Source organism: Momordica charantia (assembly GCF_013281855.1).
Source record: "Momordica charantia cultivar OHB3-1 chromosome 9 unlocalized genomic scaffold, Mcharantia_2.0 BLBB01000009.1, whole genome shotgun sequence".
NCBI classification, from domain to species: Eukaryota; Viridiplantae; Streptophyta; class Magnoliopsida; order Cucurbitales; family Cucurbitaceae; genus Momordica; species Momordica charantia.
The window spans coordinates 4,259,437-4,280,084 of NW_028275167.1; the positions used below are offsets into that span (position 1 = coordinate 4,259,437).

A 20,648-nucleotide genomic window follows, 5' to 3' on the forward strand; every position below is an offset into this window, starting at 1 on the left:
TATCTCCGAAGACACGACAATCACCAAGAACGAAGATTGATGTCCCAAGCTTTTACCTAAAGATTATACAAGAATGAAAATTACGTTTTTCTAGACTGTTGGAACTTATGCTTCTGGAACTTATGCTTCTTCTTTTATATAATTTTAAGAATGACATTGTTGGTCTACTTTTGGTTTATGCTACTGATTCGTTTTGATGTTTAAACTTTTAAGTTTTTGGTTGAAAGACTTTGCTGGTGATTTGATATTGATGTTGATACCCAAGAATGATGTTTAAACCTTTTAAGAATGACATTGTTACTGATTTCATTTTTATCTTTAAAACTTTAAATAAAACTTAATTGTACTATTGATATATGTACGATGTATACTTGATATATCATTGATATATTATTGATATACAAAAAAAACCCTCAGTTTCTATTTACCTCTAATTTCTAATCGATTTTTCATTCACAATAATTTCGAAAATCACCATTGACGTTCACATTCACATTCCTTTCAAGTTTTCTTTCTCATTTTCAGTAACTATCAAATTTTTTTTCTCATTTTCCATGCATGTCAATACCTACTAATTTCTAATCGATAAAAAAAAAATACAAGACAAAGGGTTAAAGCAGGTAAAATAGTGATTTACTATTATACAATTGATATAGAACTGATTGACTTTTGATATACTATTGATTTACTTCTGATATACTAATGTTGTCAGATATACTCCTATATATATGTGATATATGTTTGATATATAATAACGAAGCGATAACTGAAAAGGGTAATTTGGGAATACTGAAAATTTTAAAATTATGATTTTCAAAAAAAATGTTATATTTGAAAATATAAAAAAAGCATGCTATTTTGTTAAATATAGAAAACTTATATGCTACCATTACAAATCCCAAAAAAAAAAAACGGAAGAAGAAAAGAAAGGGTGAGAGACAAAAAGAAAAAAAAATGTAATAGAATTTTTCTTTCTTTTTCTTAGTATAACAGGTAGGATGAAGATCGATAGAAATTCGTTTATGACAGACAGGTGTTGGTGTATGGTGCCAAATTTTAATATATAGGGATAGAATGATAAGAGTATTTTAGATTGGATTTTTAGCTCACTTAGGGATAAGTAGCTCGATTTTATTTGAAGTAGGAGAAGTGACTTAAACAATGTAAATAATAAACATTTGCAGTGGGTAGCAAAAATATTTGATGTATTTCAAAAACTATCACCAGCTTTTCAAAATTTCAAATATAGCAAAATATTTGAATTTTTATTTTCGGAATTTTTATTATTCCAATTTTACCCTTATGATATCTGATGTATATCTATATCTGATATACATCCAATTTATATCTGATATAGATCTGATGTGTATCATACATCAAATCTATATCCGATATATATCCGATGTAAATTTGTATATGATATACATCAAATCTATATCTAATGTACATCTGATGTAACTCTGATATACTTCCGATATACATTTGATGTACCCCTAATATATAATATCAAATGTGCCCATGATATACATTATCAGATATACCACTGATATACATAAAATGTACATGTTATACAATATATAATATATATATCTGATGTATTTCTAATTTATGATATACTAAATATAATTCTAACTGATATACTAAATATAATTCCAACTGATATACTAAATATATTTAAAATTGATATACTAAACATAAGCTAGGTATATCAAATGTTTAATTTTTAGTGGTATATCAGCTGTTTAAATTCTAGTTTACCATTGCAATTTGTTGATTGATATACTAATATTATCAATAATGTTGATTACTATATCACTACTATGTATTCTTTATTAATATTAATTTGATATTAAATATAAGAGATATCAACTATTCAAATTTATAAAGTATATAGATTTCTAACTTTTTTTTTGACTTGCATGATCTACATAAACTTTGTAAACAATAACTTTATATTTCAATTTTTTTTGCACAATTGTTTTCATATGAAAAATAGTGATATAATAGTATTATATCAACACACATGTATCACAATTATATTAGTAGATATCATGGTTATATCATAAGTATATCAATGGTAAATGGAAGCATATTAAGTATATATTAAATATATATTAGTGTTATATTAGTGGTAAACCATATAATCATATATAAGAAGTTATATCACTAGATATCATAGTTATATCAGTGGTATATAATTTGTATATCAGTGGTAAATTAGAGACATATCAAGTATATATCACAGATATATAAATGTTATATCGACGTGGTAAATCAATATATCATAGTTATATTAGAAGTAAATTAATTTTATATCATTATTATATCAGTGGTATATCATAGACATACATTAGCAGTCAAATATATTGCAGATATATTACATATGTATATCTAGGGTAAAACTGTAATTTTAAAATTGAACCTCCACTTTTTTGTTGAAAAAAAATGGTATATTTGAAAAAAACTAAACGTGGTTACTATTTTACTTATTTTACTAAATATTTTTACCATATTTACAACTTTCTCCAAAATATAATAAGTGGGGCAATCTTCGCCTTAGATTTTAAAAGGTATTTGAAAATTGGATTCAATCTTTAGATGCAAAGATGATTCAATTCCCTATGAGACTTTTATCTATATATATGCAATAAGTCAAAACCAATATATATGCAGTAACTATTGCAGCTTAGATTTTTACAATAATCTCTTTCCAATTTATTTGTATATAAAAATGAAGTTTAATAGTGGAAATTTTTTTTTGTTGAGATAATTGCAAATAAAAGCACTAGGATTTCATTTAATTGAATTGCATAATAGATAAATAATCTAATAATATCTATTTATACTAAAAAAATATCGGAAAAATCCATTTTAACCCTAATTAAACTTTTAATGGCGTCAAATTACACCCTAAACTTAGATAAGTGTTGATATTTTTATCATGTATTCAAATTTTAATAATTCACCAACTAATTTTAACAAAAAATAATAAACTTTATAAAAAAAAAAGCAAAAAATAATGTAAAAAACTCTAAAAACATTTCGATGGAATGAAAATCAAGTTTAGGACAAATTAAGTTTATCTTACGTCATTATTATTCAGATGAAAAACAAATCAATTTCAAATAACTTAATTTAAAATAAATTAAATTCGAATAACATAATCAGCTTGAGAGTGAGATTAGGACACTTCAAATTAAATATGTCCAGAAAAAGAACTTTATTTTCTCCTTTGTATTTCTTAAGATGCTTTCCTGGTAGGGGTAACCAACGAAAGGACAATGATTCTTTTTTCTTTTTTTGGTTTTAAGAATTTATTTATTCGATATGACATAAATTATAAAATTTGTGTTCCCCAGTTTTTTTTTTCCTTTAATTTCTAAATAATTTCAGTGAATGCAAATATATTATTTATTCGAATTCAAGAACTTTAATTTTCTTTAGTATGTTATTTGAATTGCCTTGGAATCATCCCTTTATCACCACCCGAAGCCTCCATTCAGAAGAAAGAAAGTAAACAAAGAAAAGAGAGATTGAAGAAAAGAATAATGCTTAATTAGGTGTTATCCATCTTACATAAAAACCTTCGCAATTGCGCCATTGGAGAGGTAGACTATATAAATAACAAATATTATTGGCTCAACCTCATCATATTTGTTAAACTTTCCTCCAACTAAACTCAAAACTCATTCTTTCATCCATGGCGGAATCTATTCTCTTCAACCTTGCAGGAAACATTATAACCAATTTGGGGTCTTCCGCAAGCCAAGAGCTTGCATTGCTCGGGGGCGTCCCTAATGAGCTTAACAAACTAAAAGCCACGCTTTCTGCCATTCAAGCGGTGCTTCAGGACGCAGAGGAGCAGCAGTCCAACAACCTTTCGGTCAAGGATTGGATTTCAAAGCTTAAAGATGCTCTCTACGACATTGATTACCTGTTTGATGAGCTCTCTTATGAAGCCTTGAGAAGACAAGTTATGGCCAGAAATAGTACAAGAAAGACCTGCAACCAGGTACGCATGTTCTTCTCCAAATCAAATCCAATTGCTTTTGCTCTCAAAACGGGTCACACAATCAAGGAAATTAGGGAGAGGCTAAAAGCTATTGATGCTGATAAAACCCAATTTAACTTCTCTGAGCGTGTGATTCTAAATATAAGAGATGATGGGCTGAGGAAGACACGAGAGACTGGTTCTTATATACCTGAAGAGGAAGTGATTGGTAGAAATGATGACCAGAAAGCAATCATAGATCTTCTATTAAAATCCGACACCAAAGAGGATATTGCAATAATTTCCATAGTTGGAATGGGAGGACTAGGAAAGACGACCCTTGCTCAATCTGTCTATAACCATAACAAGATGGACAAACATTTTGGAGTTAAAGCTATGGGTGTGTGTTTCTGATGATTTTGATGTCAAAGTTATTATCGAAAAGATAATAGAGTCTGCAACTAGGAAAAAACTTGAGTCGTTCCTTCAAATCGATGCATTGGAACAGAAACTCAGAGAGCAAATTCATGGAAAGAAATATTTGCTTGTCATGGATGATGTGTGGAATAAGACTTACAAGAAATGGGAGAGTCTCAAAAGATTGCTAATGGATGGTGCAAAGGGGAGTAGGATTTTGATCACAACACGTGAGGAACAAGTTGCAAAAACTTTTGACACAACTTCCTTGCATCGTTTGAAACAATTGGATGAGGACAACTCATGGGTATTGTTTAAGAAAATTGCATTTTTAAAGGGACCAGAAGAGGATCCTGAGAATTCAAATTTGGTTGAAATTGGTAAGGAGATTGTGGTAAAGTTAAAAGGTGTTCCTCTTGCAATAAAAACTATAGGGCGGATTTTATGTATTAAAAAATCAAAAGAAATTTGGTCATCTTTCAAAGACAAGGAGCTTTACCAAATTAAGGAACAAACAGAAGATCAAAAATACATGCAAGCAGTACTTGAGCTCAGTTACAGCCATCTTCCATATAATTTAAAGCAATGTTTTTTATATTGCTCTGTGTTCCCCAAAGATTTTTATATTGGTAAAGAGGAATTAATACTACAATGGAGAGCGCATGGTTTCCTTCAACCAAACGACGAAAAAGATAAGCTCATTGATATTGGTGAGGATTATTTTATGGAGCTATTATCAATGTCCTTCTTTCAAGAAGTTGAAAAAAACAAAGTGGGAGACATAATTGCATGTAAGATGCATGACTTGATGCATGATCTTGCTTGTAGGATAGTTGAAAATGAATGTGTCCATGACGTGAATGCTCGCACACTCAACGAAAGAACTCATCACGTAACATTTGACTCATCGTCATGGAAAGAATTGAAAAAATTTCCTGAAACGTTGTCTAAGGCAAAGAATTTGAAGACATGTTTCCTGCGATTAGAATATTCTTTTGAAACACATGTCAGTATTCCTAAAATCTTTGAAAGTGTCTTTTGTAGTCTTTTGAGATTACGGACATTGGACTTGGAGTTATTGCAGATCAGTCATTCCAGTGCAACAATACTTGGATACCTTAGCAAGTTGAAACATTTGAGATATCTGAAAATTGAGATAACTTTCTTTGCTGAATTTTTTATCGACTTTATTACTGAGTTGTACAGTTTGGAAGTACTGATCATCAAATATTGTAGAGGGTTAAAAGAATTGCCAATAGATATAAAAAATTTGACCAATCTTATGCATCTTCATCTTGGTCGGAATGAGAATATAGAAATCCTTTCAAATTCTCTAAGTGGGTTGACTAATTTGGAAAAACTTATCGTGAGGGACTTTGGAAAGGTAAAAGAATTGCCGCAAGATATGAAAAATTTGATCCACCTTCAACATCTTGATCTTAGTAGGAATTGCAATATAGAATTTCTCCCGAATTCTATTACTGAGTTGTGTGAATTGAAAGTACTTATTCTCAAGGGATGTAGAAAATTAAAAGAATTGCCAAGAGACGTAAAAAATTGGATCAATCTTAAGCATCTTGATCTTTCCTATGATGGAATAGAATTCCTTCCAGATTCTATTACTCAATTAAAAAGTTTGGAAATACTTCTCCTTTGTTTTTGTTATAAATTAAAAGAATTGCCCAGAGATACTAAAAAATTGATCAACCTTAAGCATCTTGATATGAAGAGATGAAGTAGTTTGACTCATATGCCAAAAGGATTAGGTGAGTTGAGTAATATTCAAACTTTGAATTTATTTGTATTAGGAAAGGGAGAGGATAATGGTGGTGGGTTAAGTGAGTTGAATGGACTAAACAAGTTAAGGGGATCATTACTTATCGAAGGATTGCAATTTTGTTTAACTGTTGATCTACAAAAGAACGCTAAGTTGTTGCAGCTAAAATCGGGTCTTCAAGAGCTAATGTTAGATTGGAAGTGGGAGGACGATTCATTTAAGGAGTCTACAATCAATTCCTTGGACGATGACTACGAAAGGGTTTTAGAATGCTTACAGCCACATCCAAATCTTCGAAAGATATGCATAAAGGGATACAGAGGAGTGAAGTTATGTAATTGGCTATCATCTTCCTCTTATTCCTTTGGTGATTTGATCAGCATGGAACTTTCATCCTGTAAAAGATTGCAGCATCTCCCTCAATTTGAGCAATTTCCCAATCTCAAGGACCTTCATCTTGAAGACTTGCCCAGTATCGAGCACATGGTGAACAATGATTATCCTTGTTCATCAACTTTGTTTCCATCCCTTGAGGAATTAAGGCTTTCAGGAATGCCTAAGTTGAAGAGATGGTGGAAGAAGGGTACAAAATCTGCTCAAAACTCTGTCTTGTTTCCAATCACATTTCCTTGCCTTTCTATATTAGAAATTTGGAGATGTCCTCTGCTTGCTTCGGTTACATGTGATGCTGCACCTTCCAAGGCATTGGAAATAAATGATGAATTTGATGTTGTCATTGATTCGGATAATGAATTAGATGTTCAAGTATCATGGAAAAGTTTTCAAACTCTATCATGTTTAGACCTTCGCTATATTGACGATTGCGAGTTTTTGTCAAACTGTTTGCAACATGTGACAACTCTTCAACAGTTGTCTATAAAATACTGTTCAAATTTAATGAGTCTACCAGAATCGATTTGCAACCTTACCTCACTCAAAGAATTGTATATTTATGGTTGTCCAAAGCTAACTTCACTACCGGAAGGGATTCGGCAGCTCCAGTGTTTAAACTCATTGTAAATTCGGAGGTGAAGGTGCAAGAAACAAATAGGTGAAGATTGCTTAAAATCGCACATATCCATTATTGAATGATTCTACAAATTCCTCATCAGGTATGCAATTCAATTTTCTGAAGTTATTTTTATTATATCTCACGTCTTTGAAACCTAATAATTTCCTCCATCAAACTTTGGATTTTAACCCTCACTTCAATTTTGTTATCTTCTTTTGTCTTTCTACAGCCATTACAATTTACCACTGTAAAACCACTAATACCATCGCCACCAGAACAGAGGGGATGCGCCATGCCATGATCTTGAGCCTATTCAAGCCAACAATTCCACACCATTTATCCAAAAACTCATCTTTGAAAAATTCACAATTTGCTGCTGAATATAGACGAGAGATAGAAGCCAAGAATTGGAGGTATCTCCTCATTTTTTAATAGTAATGCAGTGACTTTACATTATGGTTTGATAGAGATAGCAAAGGAAGAACATGAAGAGAGAATACTGTTACTTTTAATTTATTCTGGATGTGTCTGATGCAATGCTTAAACTGCAAAGATGGGTCTTTCTTTAGCATTTGTTTTCCAGCTCTGTAAGCTGTTTGCTTTCCTTCCCTTTTTGTTTTATATTGAGTTTTCTTTTTCATATTCTTTAATTAGAGTAACTCTCAGCTTTACAAAGATCATACACCAATAAATATTTATTTGGCTGATTTCATGAGCAGAAGCCTAGCCCGGAAGCTGGAAACAGATTCAAGGTCTGATGATAATAATCAAACACACAGAATGGGAAATGATAACTGCTTTGAATCTCCAGTAATATTTCCTTACCTATCTGAATTAATTAAAGATTTCTGGTTGTCCTCTATGTATATCGATTCCATGGAATGCAACTAATTTGAAGTCATTGGAAATTGATGATTTAGAGATTGGACAGGAGAATGAATTTGATCTATTTGTTGGTGAATCTATAAGTCTTCTTCAGTTCAGGTATGCAAACCAATTTTCTCTCCAAATTGTTTGTTTATTCTAAGGCTAAGAACTTGTGCAAAAAGGTAGTTGGGATTTGATAATTTTTGGTTTGGTGGTGTTGATTGTCTGATTGTAGATCAATCTCTAATGCTGAAGCCAAGCACAAAGCTTACAAACAGATTCATAAAGTTTGAGAGCAGCCAAGAACAAAATGGGTAATGGTATAATTGCTTTCTTCTGCGCATCCTTTTTTTTTATTTTCTAGTAAAATAATCTACCAATGTGGGATTTAATTTTTTTTTTTTTTGCTTTGGTGTTCATTGTACTCTTGTAGTGTAATCTCTACTATTGAAACTGAAGGATTCAGTTGGTTTTATGAATCTTATCAATTCTTTGCAATTGCTTCTAAGCAAAGGGGGAAGACATCCTGCTATATAACAGATGGAGGTGGAGAAAGCAAAGGGAAACGATGGTCTGCAACTTTTAAGAGATTTTTCCATTTTCTCTCTGTATAATATTGTCTCCAAGATATTTATCTTTATATATGTATGGTGTGTATCTCACGTTGTGACTAGAGGGAACTTTGTGTCCCTATTATCGTTGATAGTGAAGATTTTGACTACGGTCATGTGGTTTTTTACTCATCACTTGGGGATGTTTTTCCACGTTAAAATTGTGGCGTACTGTATTTGTTTATTATTGTTTTGTGCATGCTTAATTTCTAGTAGATTCATAACTTATCACGAGCCAAACTTGTTTAGCCCATGAATGAGGTCTAATTAATGGTTAATGAAGATATGTTTGATTGCAAAAAACTCAAAAAATTGATATGCAAAATCTAGCTATTTGTAATTAGCATACACAATCGTAGGTAGTAAATGGTGAATCAAGGTCGATCATGCAAATTTATGCACAAATTCAGCATTATATAACTCAGCAAAAACTTACAAATTAAAAAAAAAAAAAACCAGCTATAAAATTGTTTTTGTTTGAATCGTATGAGTTTCATACTAATATATATTTTATAATTCATTATACACATATGAGAATATTTTTTTCTACAAATCATAAAGTAAAAATTTTCAAATACCTTTTAAAATTTAAGGTGAAGATTGTAGTACTTATCAAATTAAATTTCTAAGTTAAAATTGGGCAATCGGACTAAATAGCCTTTTTCAAATGTCCATTATGAAATGTGGCCCCTCTCATTTATCAAATTAAATTTCAAGTAAAAATTTTGATGTTTGGTAAACATTTGCTGACATCAATTTTTTCATTTTTTCTCCCATCTATTACTTTCTCCTCCCTTTCTCCCTCCTCTCTCATATCGTTACAAATTCTCTCGAAAAAGTCAACCAACTTTCTCTCTCTTATTTACCCACCATAAAAAAAACCCTAAATATTTATTGCTATCTTCCTCATTTATCACTTCTACGCTGCCTCTTCCCATTCCCATTCTTTTTTCTTCACCTTCTTTGAAAAACAAGCAACAAGCTCCATTTACGATTTTTTTCCGATGAGAGACATACGTCGAGAGCAGCGACAGGAGCGATAGCCTTTTTTTGTGGGTTCTGTTTGTTTGTTTGTTTTTTTTTATGTGGGAGGTTTGTGTGAACTCTTTGTTCTTGGTGTTCTTTGTTTGAGTTTTTACCTTTTAGTTGTGACCCGTTCTTTTGTGTGTTGTGTATTTGTTATTTTGTTTTTTCAATTTTTAGCTCTAACAATGGAGTCAAGCAAGATTGAGAGGAGATGAATGAAAAATAAGGAGAGGGAGAAGAGAGAGAGGAGAGAGAGAGGAGAGAGAAAAATGCATGCCTTCAAAATCAAAACAAAAAAAATCCAAAATCAAACGAAAACAAAAAATCGAATGGGATGTGGTGTAGAAAAAAATGGAAGAAAGAGGGAGGGAGAGGGACGAGTGCACGTCCTTGAAAAATCTGATAGTGAAAAAAAAATCAAATCAAACGATCTACAGAGAAACGGAGGAATGAATAAGAGAGAGAAAGAGAGTTGAGAGGGGGAGAAAAGAGTAGAGAAAATGAGAGATAAGATAACAACAATAGGTAATTTGTAATTTCACGCGTAAGCAAATGGTTAGTAAACCTAAAATTTGGAATTGGTGATACATTTCATAGTTGGCATTTGAAAAAGGTTTTTCAGTCCAATTTTCCTTAAAAATTGATGTCTCTTAGCAAGTTTAGGATCGTTTCCCCGGAAATATAATTAAAATGCTAGTCTATCATATCTTATCATTATATGGATACAAAACAAATCAAATTCAAATAACTTAATTTAAGATAAATTTAATTCCAATAACATAACCAGCTTGAAAGTGAGATTAGGACACTTCAAATATGTCCATAAAAAGAAAAAAAAATATCTTAAAATTTTCCTTTTAATTTCTTAAGATGCTTTCTTGGTAGTGCTAATTACCAAGCAAACGACAATGATTCTTTTTTCTTTTTTGGGAATTGATTCGTAACTTTCACTTTAAGATTTTATTTATTCGTATGAAGAGGTGTTGCTAAAAACGAGAAGAAATTGTTTGCCTCTGAATCTTTCTTTAGTATATGTTATTTGAATTGCTTCCAATTTGGTCGGTTAGGGATGATAGGTAGGAATCGAAAGAAAGAAAGAAAGTAAGCAAAGAACAGAATAATAGTTACAGTAATTTGGTGTTATCTATCATCCTTTGCAATTGGATTGGAGAGGTACACTATAAATAATAATAAATATTGGCTCAACCTCACCTCACTTGATTCATCACCATACCTCTGTTATTTGTGAAGCCTTCCTCCGACTAAACTCATTTTTCATCCATGGCGGAATCTATTCTCTTCGACCTTGCAGGAAACATTATAACAAATTTGGCGTCTTTTGCACGCCAAGAGCTTGCATTGCTCTGCGGCGTCCCTGATGAGCTTGACAAACTTGAAGACGCGCTTTCTGATATTCAAGCCGTGATTTTGGATGCAGAGGAGCAGCAGTACAAGCGCCATGCAGGCAAACATTGGATTTCAAAGCTTAAAGATGCTCTCTACGACATTTATGACCTGTTTGATGAGATCTCTTATGAAGCCTTGAGAAGACAAGCTACGTCCAAGAATAATAGAGGAAAGCTCTGCAACCAGGTACGCATGTTCTTCTCCGAATCAAATCCAATTGCTTTCGCTCTCAAAACTGGTCACAAAATCAAGGAAATTAGGGAGAATCTAAAGGCTATTGATACTGATAAAACCCAATTTAACTTCTCTGAGCGTGTGAGTAATACGACAAATGATGGGCTGAGGATTTCACGGGAGGATGCCTCTCTTATACTTGAAGAGGAAGTGATTGGTAGGAATGATGACAAGAAAGCAATTATAAATCTTCTATTAAAACCCAACACAGAAGAGGATATTGCAGTAATTTCAATAGTTGGAACGGGAGGATTAGGAAAGACTGCTCTTGCTCAATCTGTCTATAATGATAACATGATGGACAAACATTTTAAGAAGAAGTTTTGGGTGTGCGTTTCTGACGAATTTGAATTAAAAGTTATGATCGAAAAAATGATAGAGTCTGCAACTGGGAAGAGACCTGACTCGTTCCTTCAAATGGATTCCTCGCAAAGTGAACTTAGAAAGCTAATTGATGGAAAGAAATATTTGCTCATCATGGATGACGTGTGGAATGAGGATTATGAGAAATGGGTTACTTTGAGAAGATTGTTAATATGTGGTGCAAAGGGGAGTAGAATTTTGATCACAACACGTAGTGAAAAAGTTGCAAAAACTTTTGACACATCTTCGCTGTATTCTTTAGAAAAGTTGGATGAGTACCACTCCTGGTTATTGTTTAAGAAAATGGCATTCTTGAAAGGATCGGAAGAACAGGATACCGAGAATTCAAATTTGGTCCAAATTGGTAAGGAGATTGTGGCAAAGTTAAAAGGTGTTCCTCTTGCAATAAGAACTATAGGACGACTTCTATGTTATAATAAAAAATCAAATTTTTGGTCGTCTTTCAAGGATAAGGAACTTTACCAAATTATAGAAGAAGAAAGTGTGAAAAAGATGTTATCAATACTTAAGCTGAGTTATAACTCCCTCCCGTCTAATTTGAAGCAATGTTTTCTATATTGTGCTTTGTTTCCTAAAGATTATAAGATTCGAAAGGAAGAAATAGTACTGCAATGGATAGCACAAGGTTTCGTTCAATCAAATGATGGAGTTAAGGCACTTGATGCTGGTGAGGATTATTTTATGAAGTTATTATCAATGTCCTTCTTTCAAGATGTTAGAAAAAATGACGTGGGAGACATAATAACATGTAAGATGCATGATTTGATGCATGATCTTGCTTGTTCGATAGTAGAAAATAATGAAATCATCGTCCATGACGTGAATGCTCGCACGCTCAATAAAAGAACTCATCACGTTTCATTTGTCTTATTGTCGGGAAAGAATTGGAAAAACTTCCAAAAACATTATCTAAGGCAAGAAATTTGAGGACATGTTTTTTGCAATATAATCAAGTCGGTCGTAGGGATGACATGCTCGGAAAAAGAAAAATCAATAAAGTCTTTGGAAGTGTCTTTTATAATCTTTTGAGATTACGAACATTGGACTTGCACTTGAGTATTGACAACCATAATGTCAAGTTTCTTAAATGTATTAGCAAGTTGAAATATTTGAGATATCTAAAAATTAAGATGATTGAAACTACTGAATACTTTCCAAATTCTATTACTGGGTTGTACAGTTTGGAAGTATTTATCCTCGAATGTAAAGGGTTAAAAGAATTACCGAGAGACATCAAAAATTGGAACAAACTTAAGCATCTCTATCTTGATGGGAATGAGAATGTTTGGCACAGACAAGATACGTATCATTATGGGAATGAGAATGTAGAATTCCTGCCGAGTTCTACTGTTGTGTTGAATAATTTGGAGACACTTGTCCTTCAAAATTTTAACAACTTGAAAGAATTCCCGGAAGATATTAAAAATTTGACCAACCTTACACATCTTGTTATGAGGGGGAATAAGAATATAGAATACCTTCCGAATTCTATGAGTGAGTTGAATAATTTGAAATCACTTATCCTGACGAGGTTTGAAAAGGTAAGAGAATTGCCGCAAGATATCAAAAATTTGATCCACCTTCAACATCTTGATCTTCAATGGAATAGAAATGTTGAATTTCTCCCGAATTCTATTACTGAGTTGTGTGAATTGGAAACAATTATCCTTAAAGGTTGTACAAAATTAAAAGAATTGCCGAGAGATGTCAAAAATTGGATCAATCTTAGGCATCTTGATCTTTCAGGTAGTGGCGTAGAATTCCTTCCAGATTCTATTACCCATTCAAATAATTTGGAAACACTTCTCCTACGTTATTGTGAAAAATTAAAAGAATTGCCGGGAGATACTAAAAAGTTGATCAACCTTAAGCATCTTGATTTGAGTGGATGTAGGGCTTTGACTCATATGCCAAAAGGACTGGGTGAGCTGACTAATCTTCAAACATTGAATTTATTTATATTAGGAAAGGGAGAGAATAATGGAGGTGGATTAAGCGAGTTGAATGGACTTAACAAGTTAAGGGGATCATTAATTATCAAAGGATTGCAATTTTGCTCAGCTGTTGATCTACAAACGAATGCTAAGTTGTTGCAGCTCAAGTCGGGTCTTCAACAGTTAATGTTGGAGTGGAAGTGGGACAAGGATTCGTTTAATGAGCCTACAGTGGGTGCTTTGGACGGTGAATACGAAAGAGTTTTAGAATGCTTACAGCCACATTCAAATCTTCCAGAGATACATATCAATGGATATAGAGGAGTGAAGTTATGTAATTGGCTATCATCTTCCTCTTATTCCTTTGATGGTCTGGTCCGCATGACAGTTTCATCTTGTGAAAGATTGCAGCATCTCCCTCGATTTGAGCAATTTCCTAATCTCAAGCACCTTCATCTTAGAGACTTACCCTGTGTTAGGCACATGGTCAACAACGATTATCCTTCTTCACCAACTTTGTTTCAATCCCCTGAGGTTTTAGTTGTTTCAGACATGCCTAACTTGAAGAGAGGGTGGAAGAAGGGTACAAAATCTGCTCAAAACGGTGTCTTGTTTCCAATAATATTTCCTTGCCTTTCTGAATTATGCATTTGGAAATGTCCTCTGCTTGCTTCGTCGGTTACATGTGATGCACCTCTGGATCCTTTGTCCATTTCCGAATCGGAGTTTTTGTCAAATTGTTTACGACATGTCACAACTCTTCAACATCTCTCTATAAGAGAATGTCCAAATTTAACGAGTCTACCAAAATTGACCGACAACCTCACATCACTTTCAGAATTGGACATCAGGGATTGTCCAAATTTAATGAGTCTACCAGAACCGATTGAAAAGCTTACTTCACTTACAAAATTGTATATTGAACGTTGTCCAAAGCTAACTTCATTACCCGAAGGGATTCGGCAGCTCCAGTGTTTAAAATCATTGCAAATTCGGCGCTGTCCCATATTGAATGAAAGGTGCGAGAGGCAAACAGGTGAAGATTGGTTTAAAATCGCACATATCCCCGACGTTTTAAGTATGAAATGATGCTACAAATCCTCATGATCACTTCAGGTATGCAAATCAATTTTCTATCGTTATTTTTATTATATGTTTTTGAAACCTAATAATTTCCTCCATCAAAATTTAGATTTTAACCCTCACCTCAATTCATTATCTTCTTTTGTCTTTCTACATCCATTAGATTACAACATCGTCCTATGCCACTCAGAAGAACAAAAACTTGTAAACAGATTCAAAAAGTTTGAGAACAGCCAACCAGGTAACGATATAATTGGTTTCTTCTGCTCATCTTTTTTTCTTTTTTCTACTCAAATAATCTACCAATTTGGGATTTAATAATTTTCTGGATTTTGTGTTCATTCTACACTCAGTAGTTTAACCTCTACTACTTGAAACTGAAGGATTGAGTTCGTTCTTTGAATCTTATCAATTCTTCTCACTTGTTTCTAAACAGAGGGGGGAGAAGACCATCTGCTATATAACAGATGGAGGTGGAGAAAGTAAAGGAAAGAAATTACCCAAAGTGACATGAGTGGATGAGAAGATGGTTTGGTGTCTCTTTTAAGAGATTTTTCTTTTTTTCTCGGTGTTTATCTTGATATATATTTGTCGTGTGTATCTCTGGTTATGGCTAGAGAGAACTTTTGTGTCCTTGTTACTGTTGATAGAGAAGATTTTGACTACGGTCACGTGGTTTTTTACTCCTCAATTAGGGGAGGTTTTTCCACGTTAAAATTGTTGGTGTACTGTATTTGTTTATATTTTTTTCTACTTGCTTAATTCATAGTAGATGCACACGAGAAGAGAAAACTGATAAGGAGCCAAACTTGTTTAACCCATCAATGAGTTCTAATGAATGGTTAAAAGAAGATATGTTTGATTTCGAAAAATCAAAAAAATTGATGCGCAAAAACTCGCTACGCAATTAGAATACATAATCATAGGAAGTAATTGGTGAATCAAGATCGATCACACAATGGCTAATTAATGCAAATTTGATGTAATTGAGATTCAAACAAATGCTAATTCATGCAATAAAGCTATCAAAAATTAACAAATTGCAAGCTCGACATAAGGAAATTAAATTCTACATGATAGTGTGATACTACAGGAACAACAAGTGATTTGACCCTTATTCTTTATTTGCCTCAAAATGGGAGGTCTTTATGGAAATGGGCTCTACTAATAAGGATTGCTCTAACTGCTACTGATAATGAATGTTTACCATTTTTGGTCTGTCTCCATTACTGGATATCTAATGCCGTAGAAAGAAGATAAGACGCGAGGGAGTGTTTGTATTTTACATGCAAGTAAATGTGAACGAGTGAGTAACTAGAGATGGGGCGGCATGCAGCAGCCACTTCTCTTCGTTTCTCGTGGCGTTCTAGATCAAGAAGATAAGTTGCTTTCTAATTTAGTATGGTTGATGATTCATTTTTGATTCAGTAATATGCAGACATGGCCGTCGCCAATGATAAGAAAAAAAAAAAGACCCCCTCTAGAATGGTTGAAATACAAACTTCAGCATTATAATCTAACAATCGAGCATTTTGTAATTCTCATCCAACCTGGGACGATGGAAGGATTTACATGACAGATCTAAATAAAAATGCAGTAATTGCACATATGCAACAATTAAAATGTTCATCTTGTTTGTCGCCGACCTCTTCTACCTCTAAAATGGGAATCCCCTCCTCGACCAAAAGATTTCCCTCCCTGGCTTGAAGATGAGTCCGGGTTGAATTGCGGTGGTGCTCCGTTTCCAGAAAATGCACCAGATGGGTGCGAGTTGGCTGGATTGAATTGCTGTGTTGCTTCCATGCTTCCAGGGATGGCAAGGGGGGAAGGAGGCTGCAGCAAGTTTTGATTCTGTCCAAACTGTAGGCCACCAGAATGGATTCCTTGTGCCCCGACACTTGTCAAAGGATTTGGTAGACCGGGTGATGTACCTATGAGCCCCTGTGGGTATGCCACTCCTCCAAAGGTATTCATCATAGGCATTTGAGGCACTTGCTGAGTAGGGTGATTCTGTAAAAGCCATGGCATACCATTCATTGGAAGGGCGTTGGGAAAGAATGGATTCTGCTGCTGCTGAAGCTGAAATGGCATTTCAGTTGGCCTAATGCCATTTATTGCTGGGGTAAAGCAGGGGTTGTACGTTGGTGGAAAGGGTGGAATAACACCACCTCCATTGATAAAACATTGCCCTGCCGCTGAAGGGTTCGGACAACCACCGTGATAAAATGGAGCAAAAGGAGGGCCATTGTGCTGGTTGTGATTGGAAGATGGCTGAATCATATCCATCTTTGCTTCCTGGGTTGTGTGCTGATCAAATTTGCTGCCCTCAGGCATCATTGCTTGCTGGGGTGTGGGCTGACCATAATTTCTGGGCTCATCGGGTATCTTTTCGTTCTGATACGTACGCTGATCGAATTTCCTGGCTTGACTAGAGTTTTTCTTCTTTCTAGTGTTGTTTCCGTTCCCATTTTTCTGGTTGTTATTCATAGACCTCTTAGCCAACCTCTGCATTTTCTTGAACTCGAGCTCTTTCTCATCATCTGAAAACTCTTCATCGTCTAACACCTCTTCATCATTCACTCCAGATGCATCGTACCCCTTCTTGTATAGGTCTTTGTTGTTGAGCACATAATCAGCAAACTCCAGAACAAAAGAGACGTGAGTGCCTCCACAAATCCCTGTAGGAACTTCACTTTCAGAATTGTATCTTACGGAATAATAAGGATTTTTTACTGGTCCAAAAATTTCATCTACCAACCCCAATGGAGATCTAAGTTCAGTTATCCAGAGGATAGAGCCTTCATTAAGAGGATTGTGCTTCTCAACACCCTCTACAATGACTTGACTGCCAATTATCTGACAAGTAGAAACAGAACATAGAATTTAATATTTATCTAAAAAAACCCGCTTCTTATAGATTATTTAGCTTCATTAAGAGCAAGGAAAACCATGTAATGGGCAGACATAGAAGAATTGGAGCATTATTTGTCGTATGATTCTAATAAAATGAAGGAGCTTACTGACAAAACAACTCCAACAGGAAGAATCTGGTGGTGTGGCTGTAGTGTGGCATACACCTGAGGAACTGGAGGAAGAACCTGCAAACAAGCCAAAAATGAAGCAATACAATAATACTGATTACTAATCAACCATCCAATCCAGCCTCCATCCGTTTACTCAAAGTGCAAAAGACTACCAGCAAGCATCAAGGATGAAAACAAAAAAACGGACCTTAAGCTCATTTTTAGAACTAATTGGCCCTCCTACAGCACCAGCCTCTTCATCATCATCAATGTCCAGGTCCTCACCATCACCACCATCCCACGCAACCATTTGATCTGCAGAAGCCTCTTCGTCTTCAATGTCAATGTCCCTTATCTCACCTTCTTCGAGTTCACCGATTTCTCCACGTCCCTCTGCTTTCACAGTGAACTCATTCTCCTCTTCTTCTTCATCGCAACTACTGTTGCCACTACTAGAAGATGATGCATTTTCTTCCTCGTCATCTTTTTCATCATTGCTGTCTCTGCCATGGCTACTGCTACTGGATGTTGTAGCTGAACTTGTGCCCTCAGACTCAACATCACTTTCAATGTCATCCTTTTGACACTCTAAATCAATGTTCCCGGTGCTTCCACTTCCAGTAACCAAACTAACCTTTGATATCCCTTCCTCGATTATGTAATTCAAATCCCTAGACTTATCAGAAGCCTCAACACTCGCCTGCACAACTGGCTCAGACCTGACAAGAAACAATTTTAGGGTAAGTGCAGTCACACCAATCGAGGCTCAAGAGATGTGATCTGATTAGGTTATTGTCAAGAATAAATAGTACACTTGAAGAAAGAGCATCACGTGGGAAAGAAACCTTAGAGAAGATATCAGCCTTACAAGTAAAGGCCAAAACAATAGTTCCAAACTTCCAAATAAACTAACAATACTGCTGAAGAAAAGATGCCCAACAAAGAAAAACAAATAACATAAACCCAGACTAATTGACTTCTATTAAGTGTGCATGCCAAAAATAATTAGGCATAATTATACAAATTGAAAATATTAGTAGCACAATTATACAAATTGAAAATATTAGTAGCACATTTAATACATTAAACATGCTTAAGACAGTATCCCATTTACTAATAAATGGTTCAAACGACAAGAAACTTGACTCAAAATAATGTGTTATGAAAAACAATATTATTAAATAAAGCTCCAAAAGATATACTGATAGAGTAAGTAAAGTGCAAGCCCCGCCCAATTCACCGCCACCTTATGTAAGTTTACTAATGCCTGTAAAATATTGTTAAATACTTTGCACTAAATGAGTCAGAAAAAAAAAATTACTTCGCACCAAATCTAAATAATTAAATGATATATAATTGCTTAATATGACTCTTGTGGATTACTATTTCAATATCAATGGACATGGAGTGTTATTCATTTACAATAGTTTTGATATTAATAATTAAGTGAAGTTCGAACCTTTTCATTTTAGTTAGAGGATTCAACGTTAACCTTTAAAATAGAAGGTAAGATTTATACTTTTTTTCTTAATACAACAAGATTTATACCTTCTCTTACGTCTTGCCTTAAACTTTTTATTTTCAATATAATTTTAGTTTGCTAGTTGTAAGCACTCTTAAGACGAGACTGCTGTGTTTAAAAGTTCTCAGTTCTTTGACCCAGTTGGATGTTTTCTAGATTTGTTTTAAGCACTTTGATATTTTGTTTAGAAACTTACTTAACTATTTAGTTTAGTTTGATCCATAGACAACCTTTTAACTAAGTTTTTTGGTTTTAGGTGTTTTAACTGCAGAAATAGATGCAGAGCTAGAGAAGGCGACGATTTCAGGAAATGTAGAAACACAAATTACAATCTGCGGCCAACAGAACCATCTCTTCAATCAAGTTTACAAATACAAAGAAATAAAAAGAACAAAAAAAATTCAAAACAGCAATGAAAATACAGAGACCATGCGAGGACAGCGTAACGTCAAATTACAAAGTACAGAACAATCACAAATTACAAACAAAAAAACAGACATGCATACGAACAATTTCAGCTAAAAAATGGGGAGATTGTGGGTACGCACATGATGGGACGAAGATTAAATTCTTGCGACCGATCGGCGAACACGAACGACCGGTCGGCGAACACGAACGGCGAAGACTGGTGAAGCGAAACGGCGACTCGGCAAACGGTGAACAACGAAGACTACTCGGCGCGGCGAAGATGAACGGCGACCGGCTACAGGCGAAGAGAATAATCGGCAGCGGAAACGGAGGAGAAATCGAAGAAATCTGCAAAAGGGGCTAAAAAGGCGTGACGGCGCACAAACTAATTGCAACGGTAGGCTAGGGTTTGTCAAATTTCATCCTCAAATTAATTAATTTTCTAAAAGAAAATAAATTAATCTCTAATTTCTAAATTTAAATTCAACTTTACTAGCATAGATTAGTGTAATGGGCATATACCTCGAAAGTTGAGAGTTCGAATCTTAAGCCCTTCTTGACCATTCTAACATGATCTCATGATCTATCCCATTCGGATGTGGTATCGATAATTACTATATTTGAAGTCATGTCCAATATATTTTTTTTTAACAGTAAAAAAAGTTTAGTGGGGAAACAAAGTTAAAAGCCAAGATTCTTGTAAAAATCATTCATATAAACAATCATGGGTCAAAATTGATAAATAGCCAATAACTTGGGTTGTAGTTTGAACTTCAAATAGGTGAAACTATGATGAATTGTCACAACCCATCTTCATTACTGATTTGTTCTTCCTTTTTATCCTTTATTTATGGGCAGTGGACCAGTAAAGCTTTATTCCTTTTTCATCCTTTAATTATGGTCCACAAGCTCTATTATTTTTTGTATGTATGTGGTAAAATTGAGATCTCAC

The 20,648-nt window shown here is 34.1% G+C and overlaps 2 protein-coding genes and 1 pseudogene across 3 annotated transcripts; 2 read left to right on the forward strand and 1 right to left on the reverse strand.

Moving 5' to 3' along the window:
- The first annotated feature begins 3,590 nt into the window (after positions 1-3,590).
- On the forward strand, positions 3,591-8,810 carry LOC111018749 (putative disease resistance RPP13-like protein 1; annotated as a pseudogene). The gene is made up of 5 exons (XR_015787127.1): positions 3,591-7,297; positions 7,427-7,610; positions 7,917-8,007; positions 8,118-8,181; positions 8,300-8,810. The product of XR_015787127.1 is annotated as a putative disease resistance RPP13-like protein 1 (transcript).
- Positions 8,811-10,816: 2,006 nt separating this feature from the next.
- LOC111020497 (putative disease resistance RPP13-like protein 3) lies at positions 10,817-15,484 on the forward strand. Its single transcript, XM_022297182.2, is given in 4 exon segments — positions 10,817-12,609; positions 12,612-14,776; positions 14,907-14,984; positions 15,180-15,484. Coding segments are annotated over 2 exon segments (3,765 nt in total). The 5' UTR covers positions 10,817-10,982; the 3' UTR covers positions 14,750-14,776; positions 14,907-14,984; positions 15,180-15,484.
- A 745-nt stretch (positions 15,485-16,229) lies between these two features.
- NAF1 (nuclear assembly factor 1) lies at positions 16,230-20,096 on the reverse strand. Its single transcript, XM_022294691.2, has 4 exons — positions 19,837-20,096; positions 17,975-18,485; positions 17,764-17,841; positions 16,230-17,599 (listed from the first exon to the last, which is right to left on the reverse strand). Coding segments are annotated over exons 1-4 (1,821 nt in total). The 5' UTR covers positions 19,839-20,096; the 3' UTR covers positions 16,230-16,369.
- Positions 20,097-20,648: the final 552 nt, after the last annotated feature.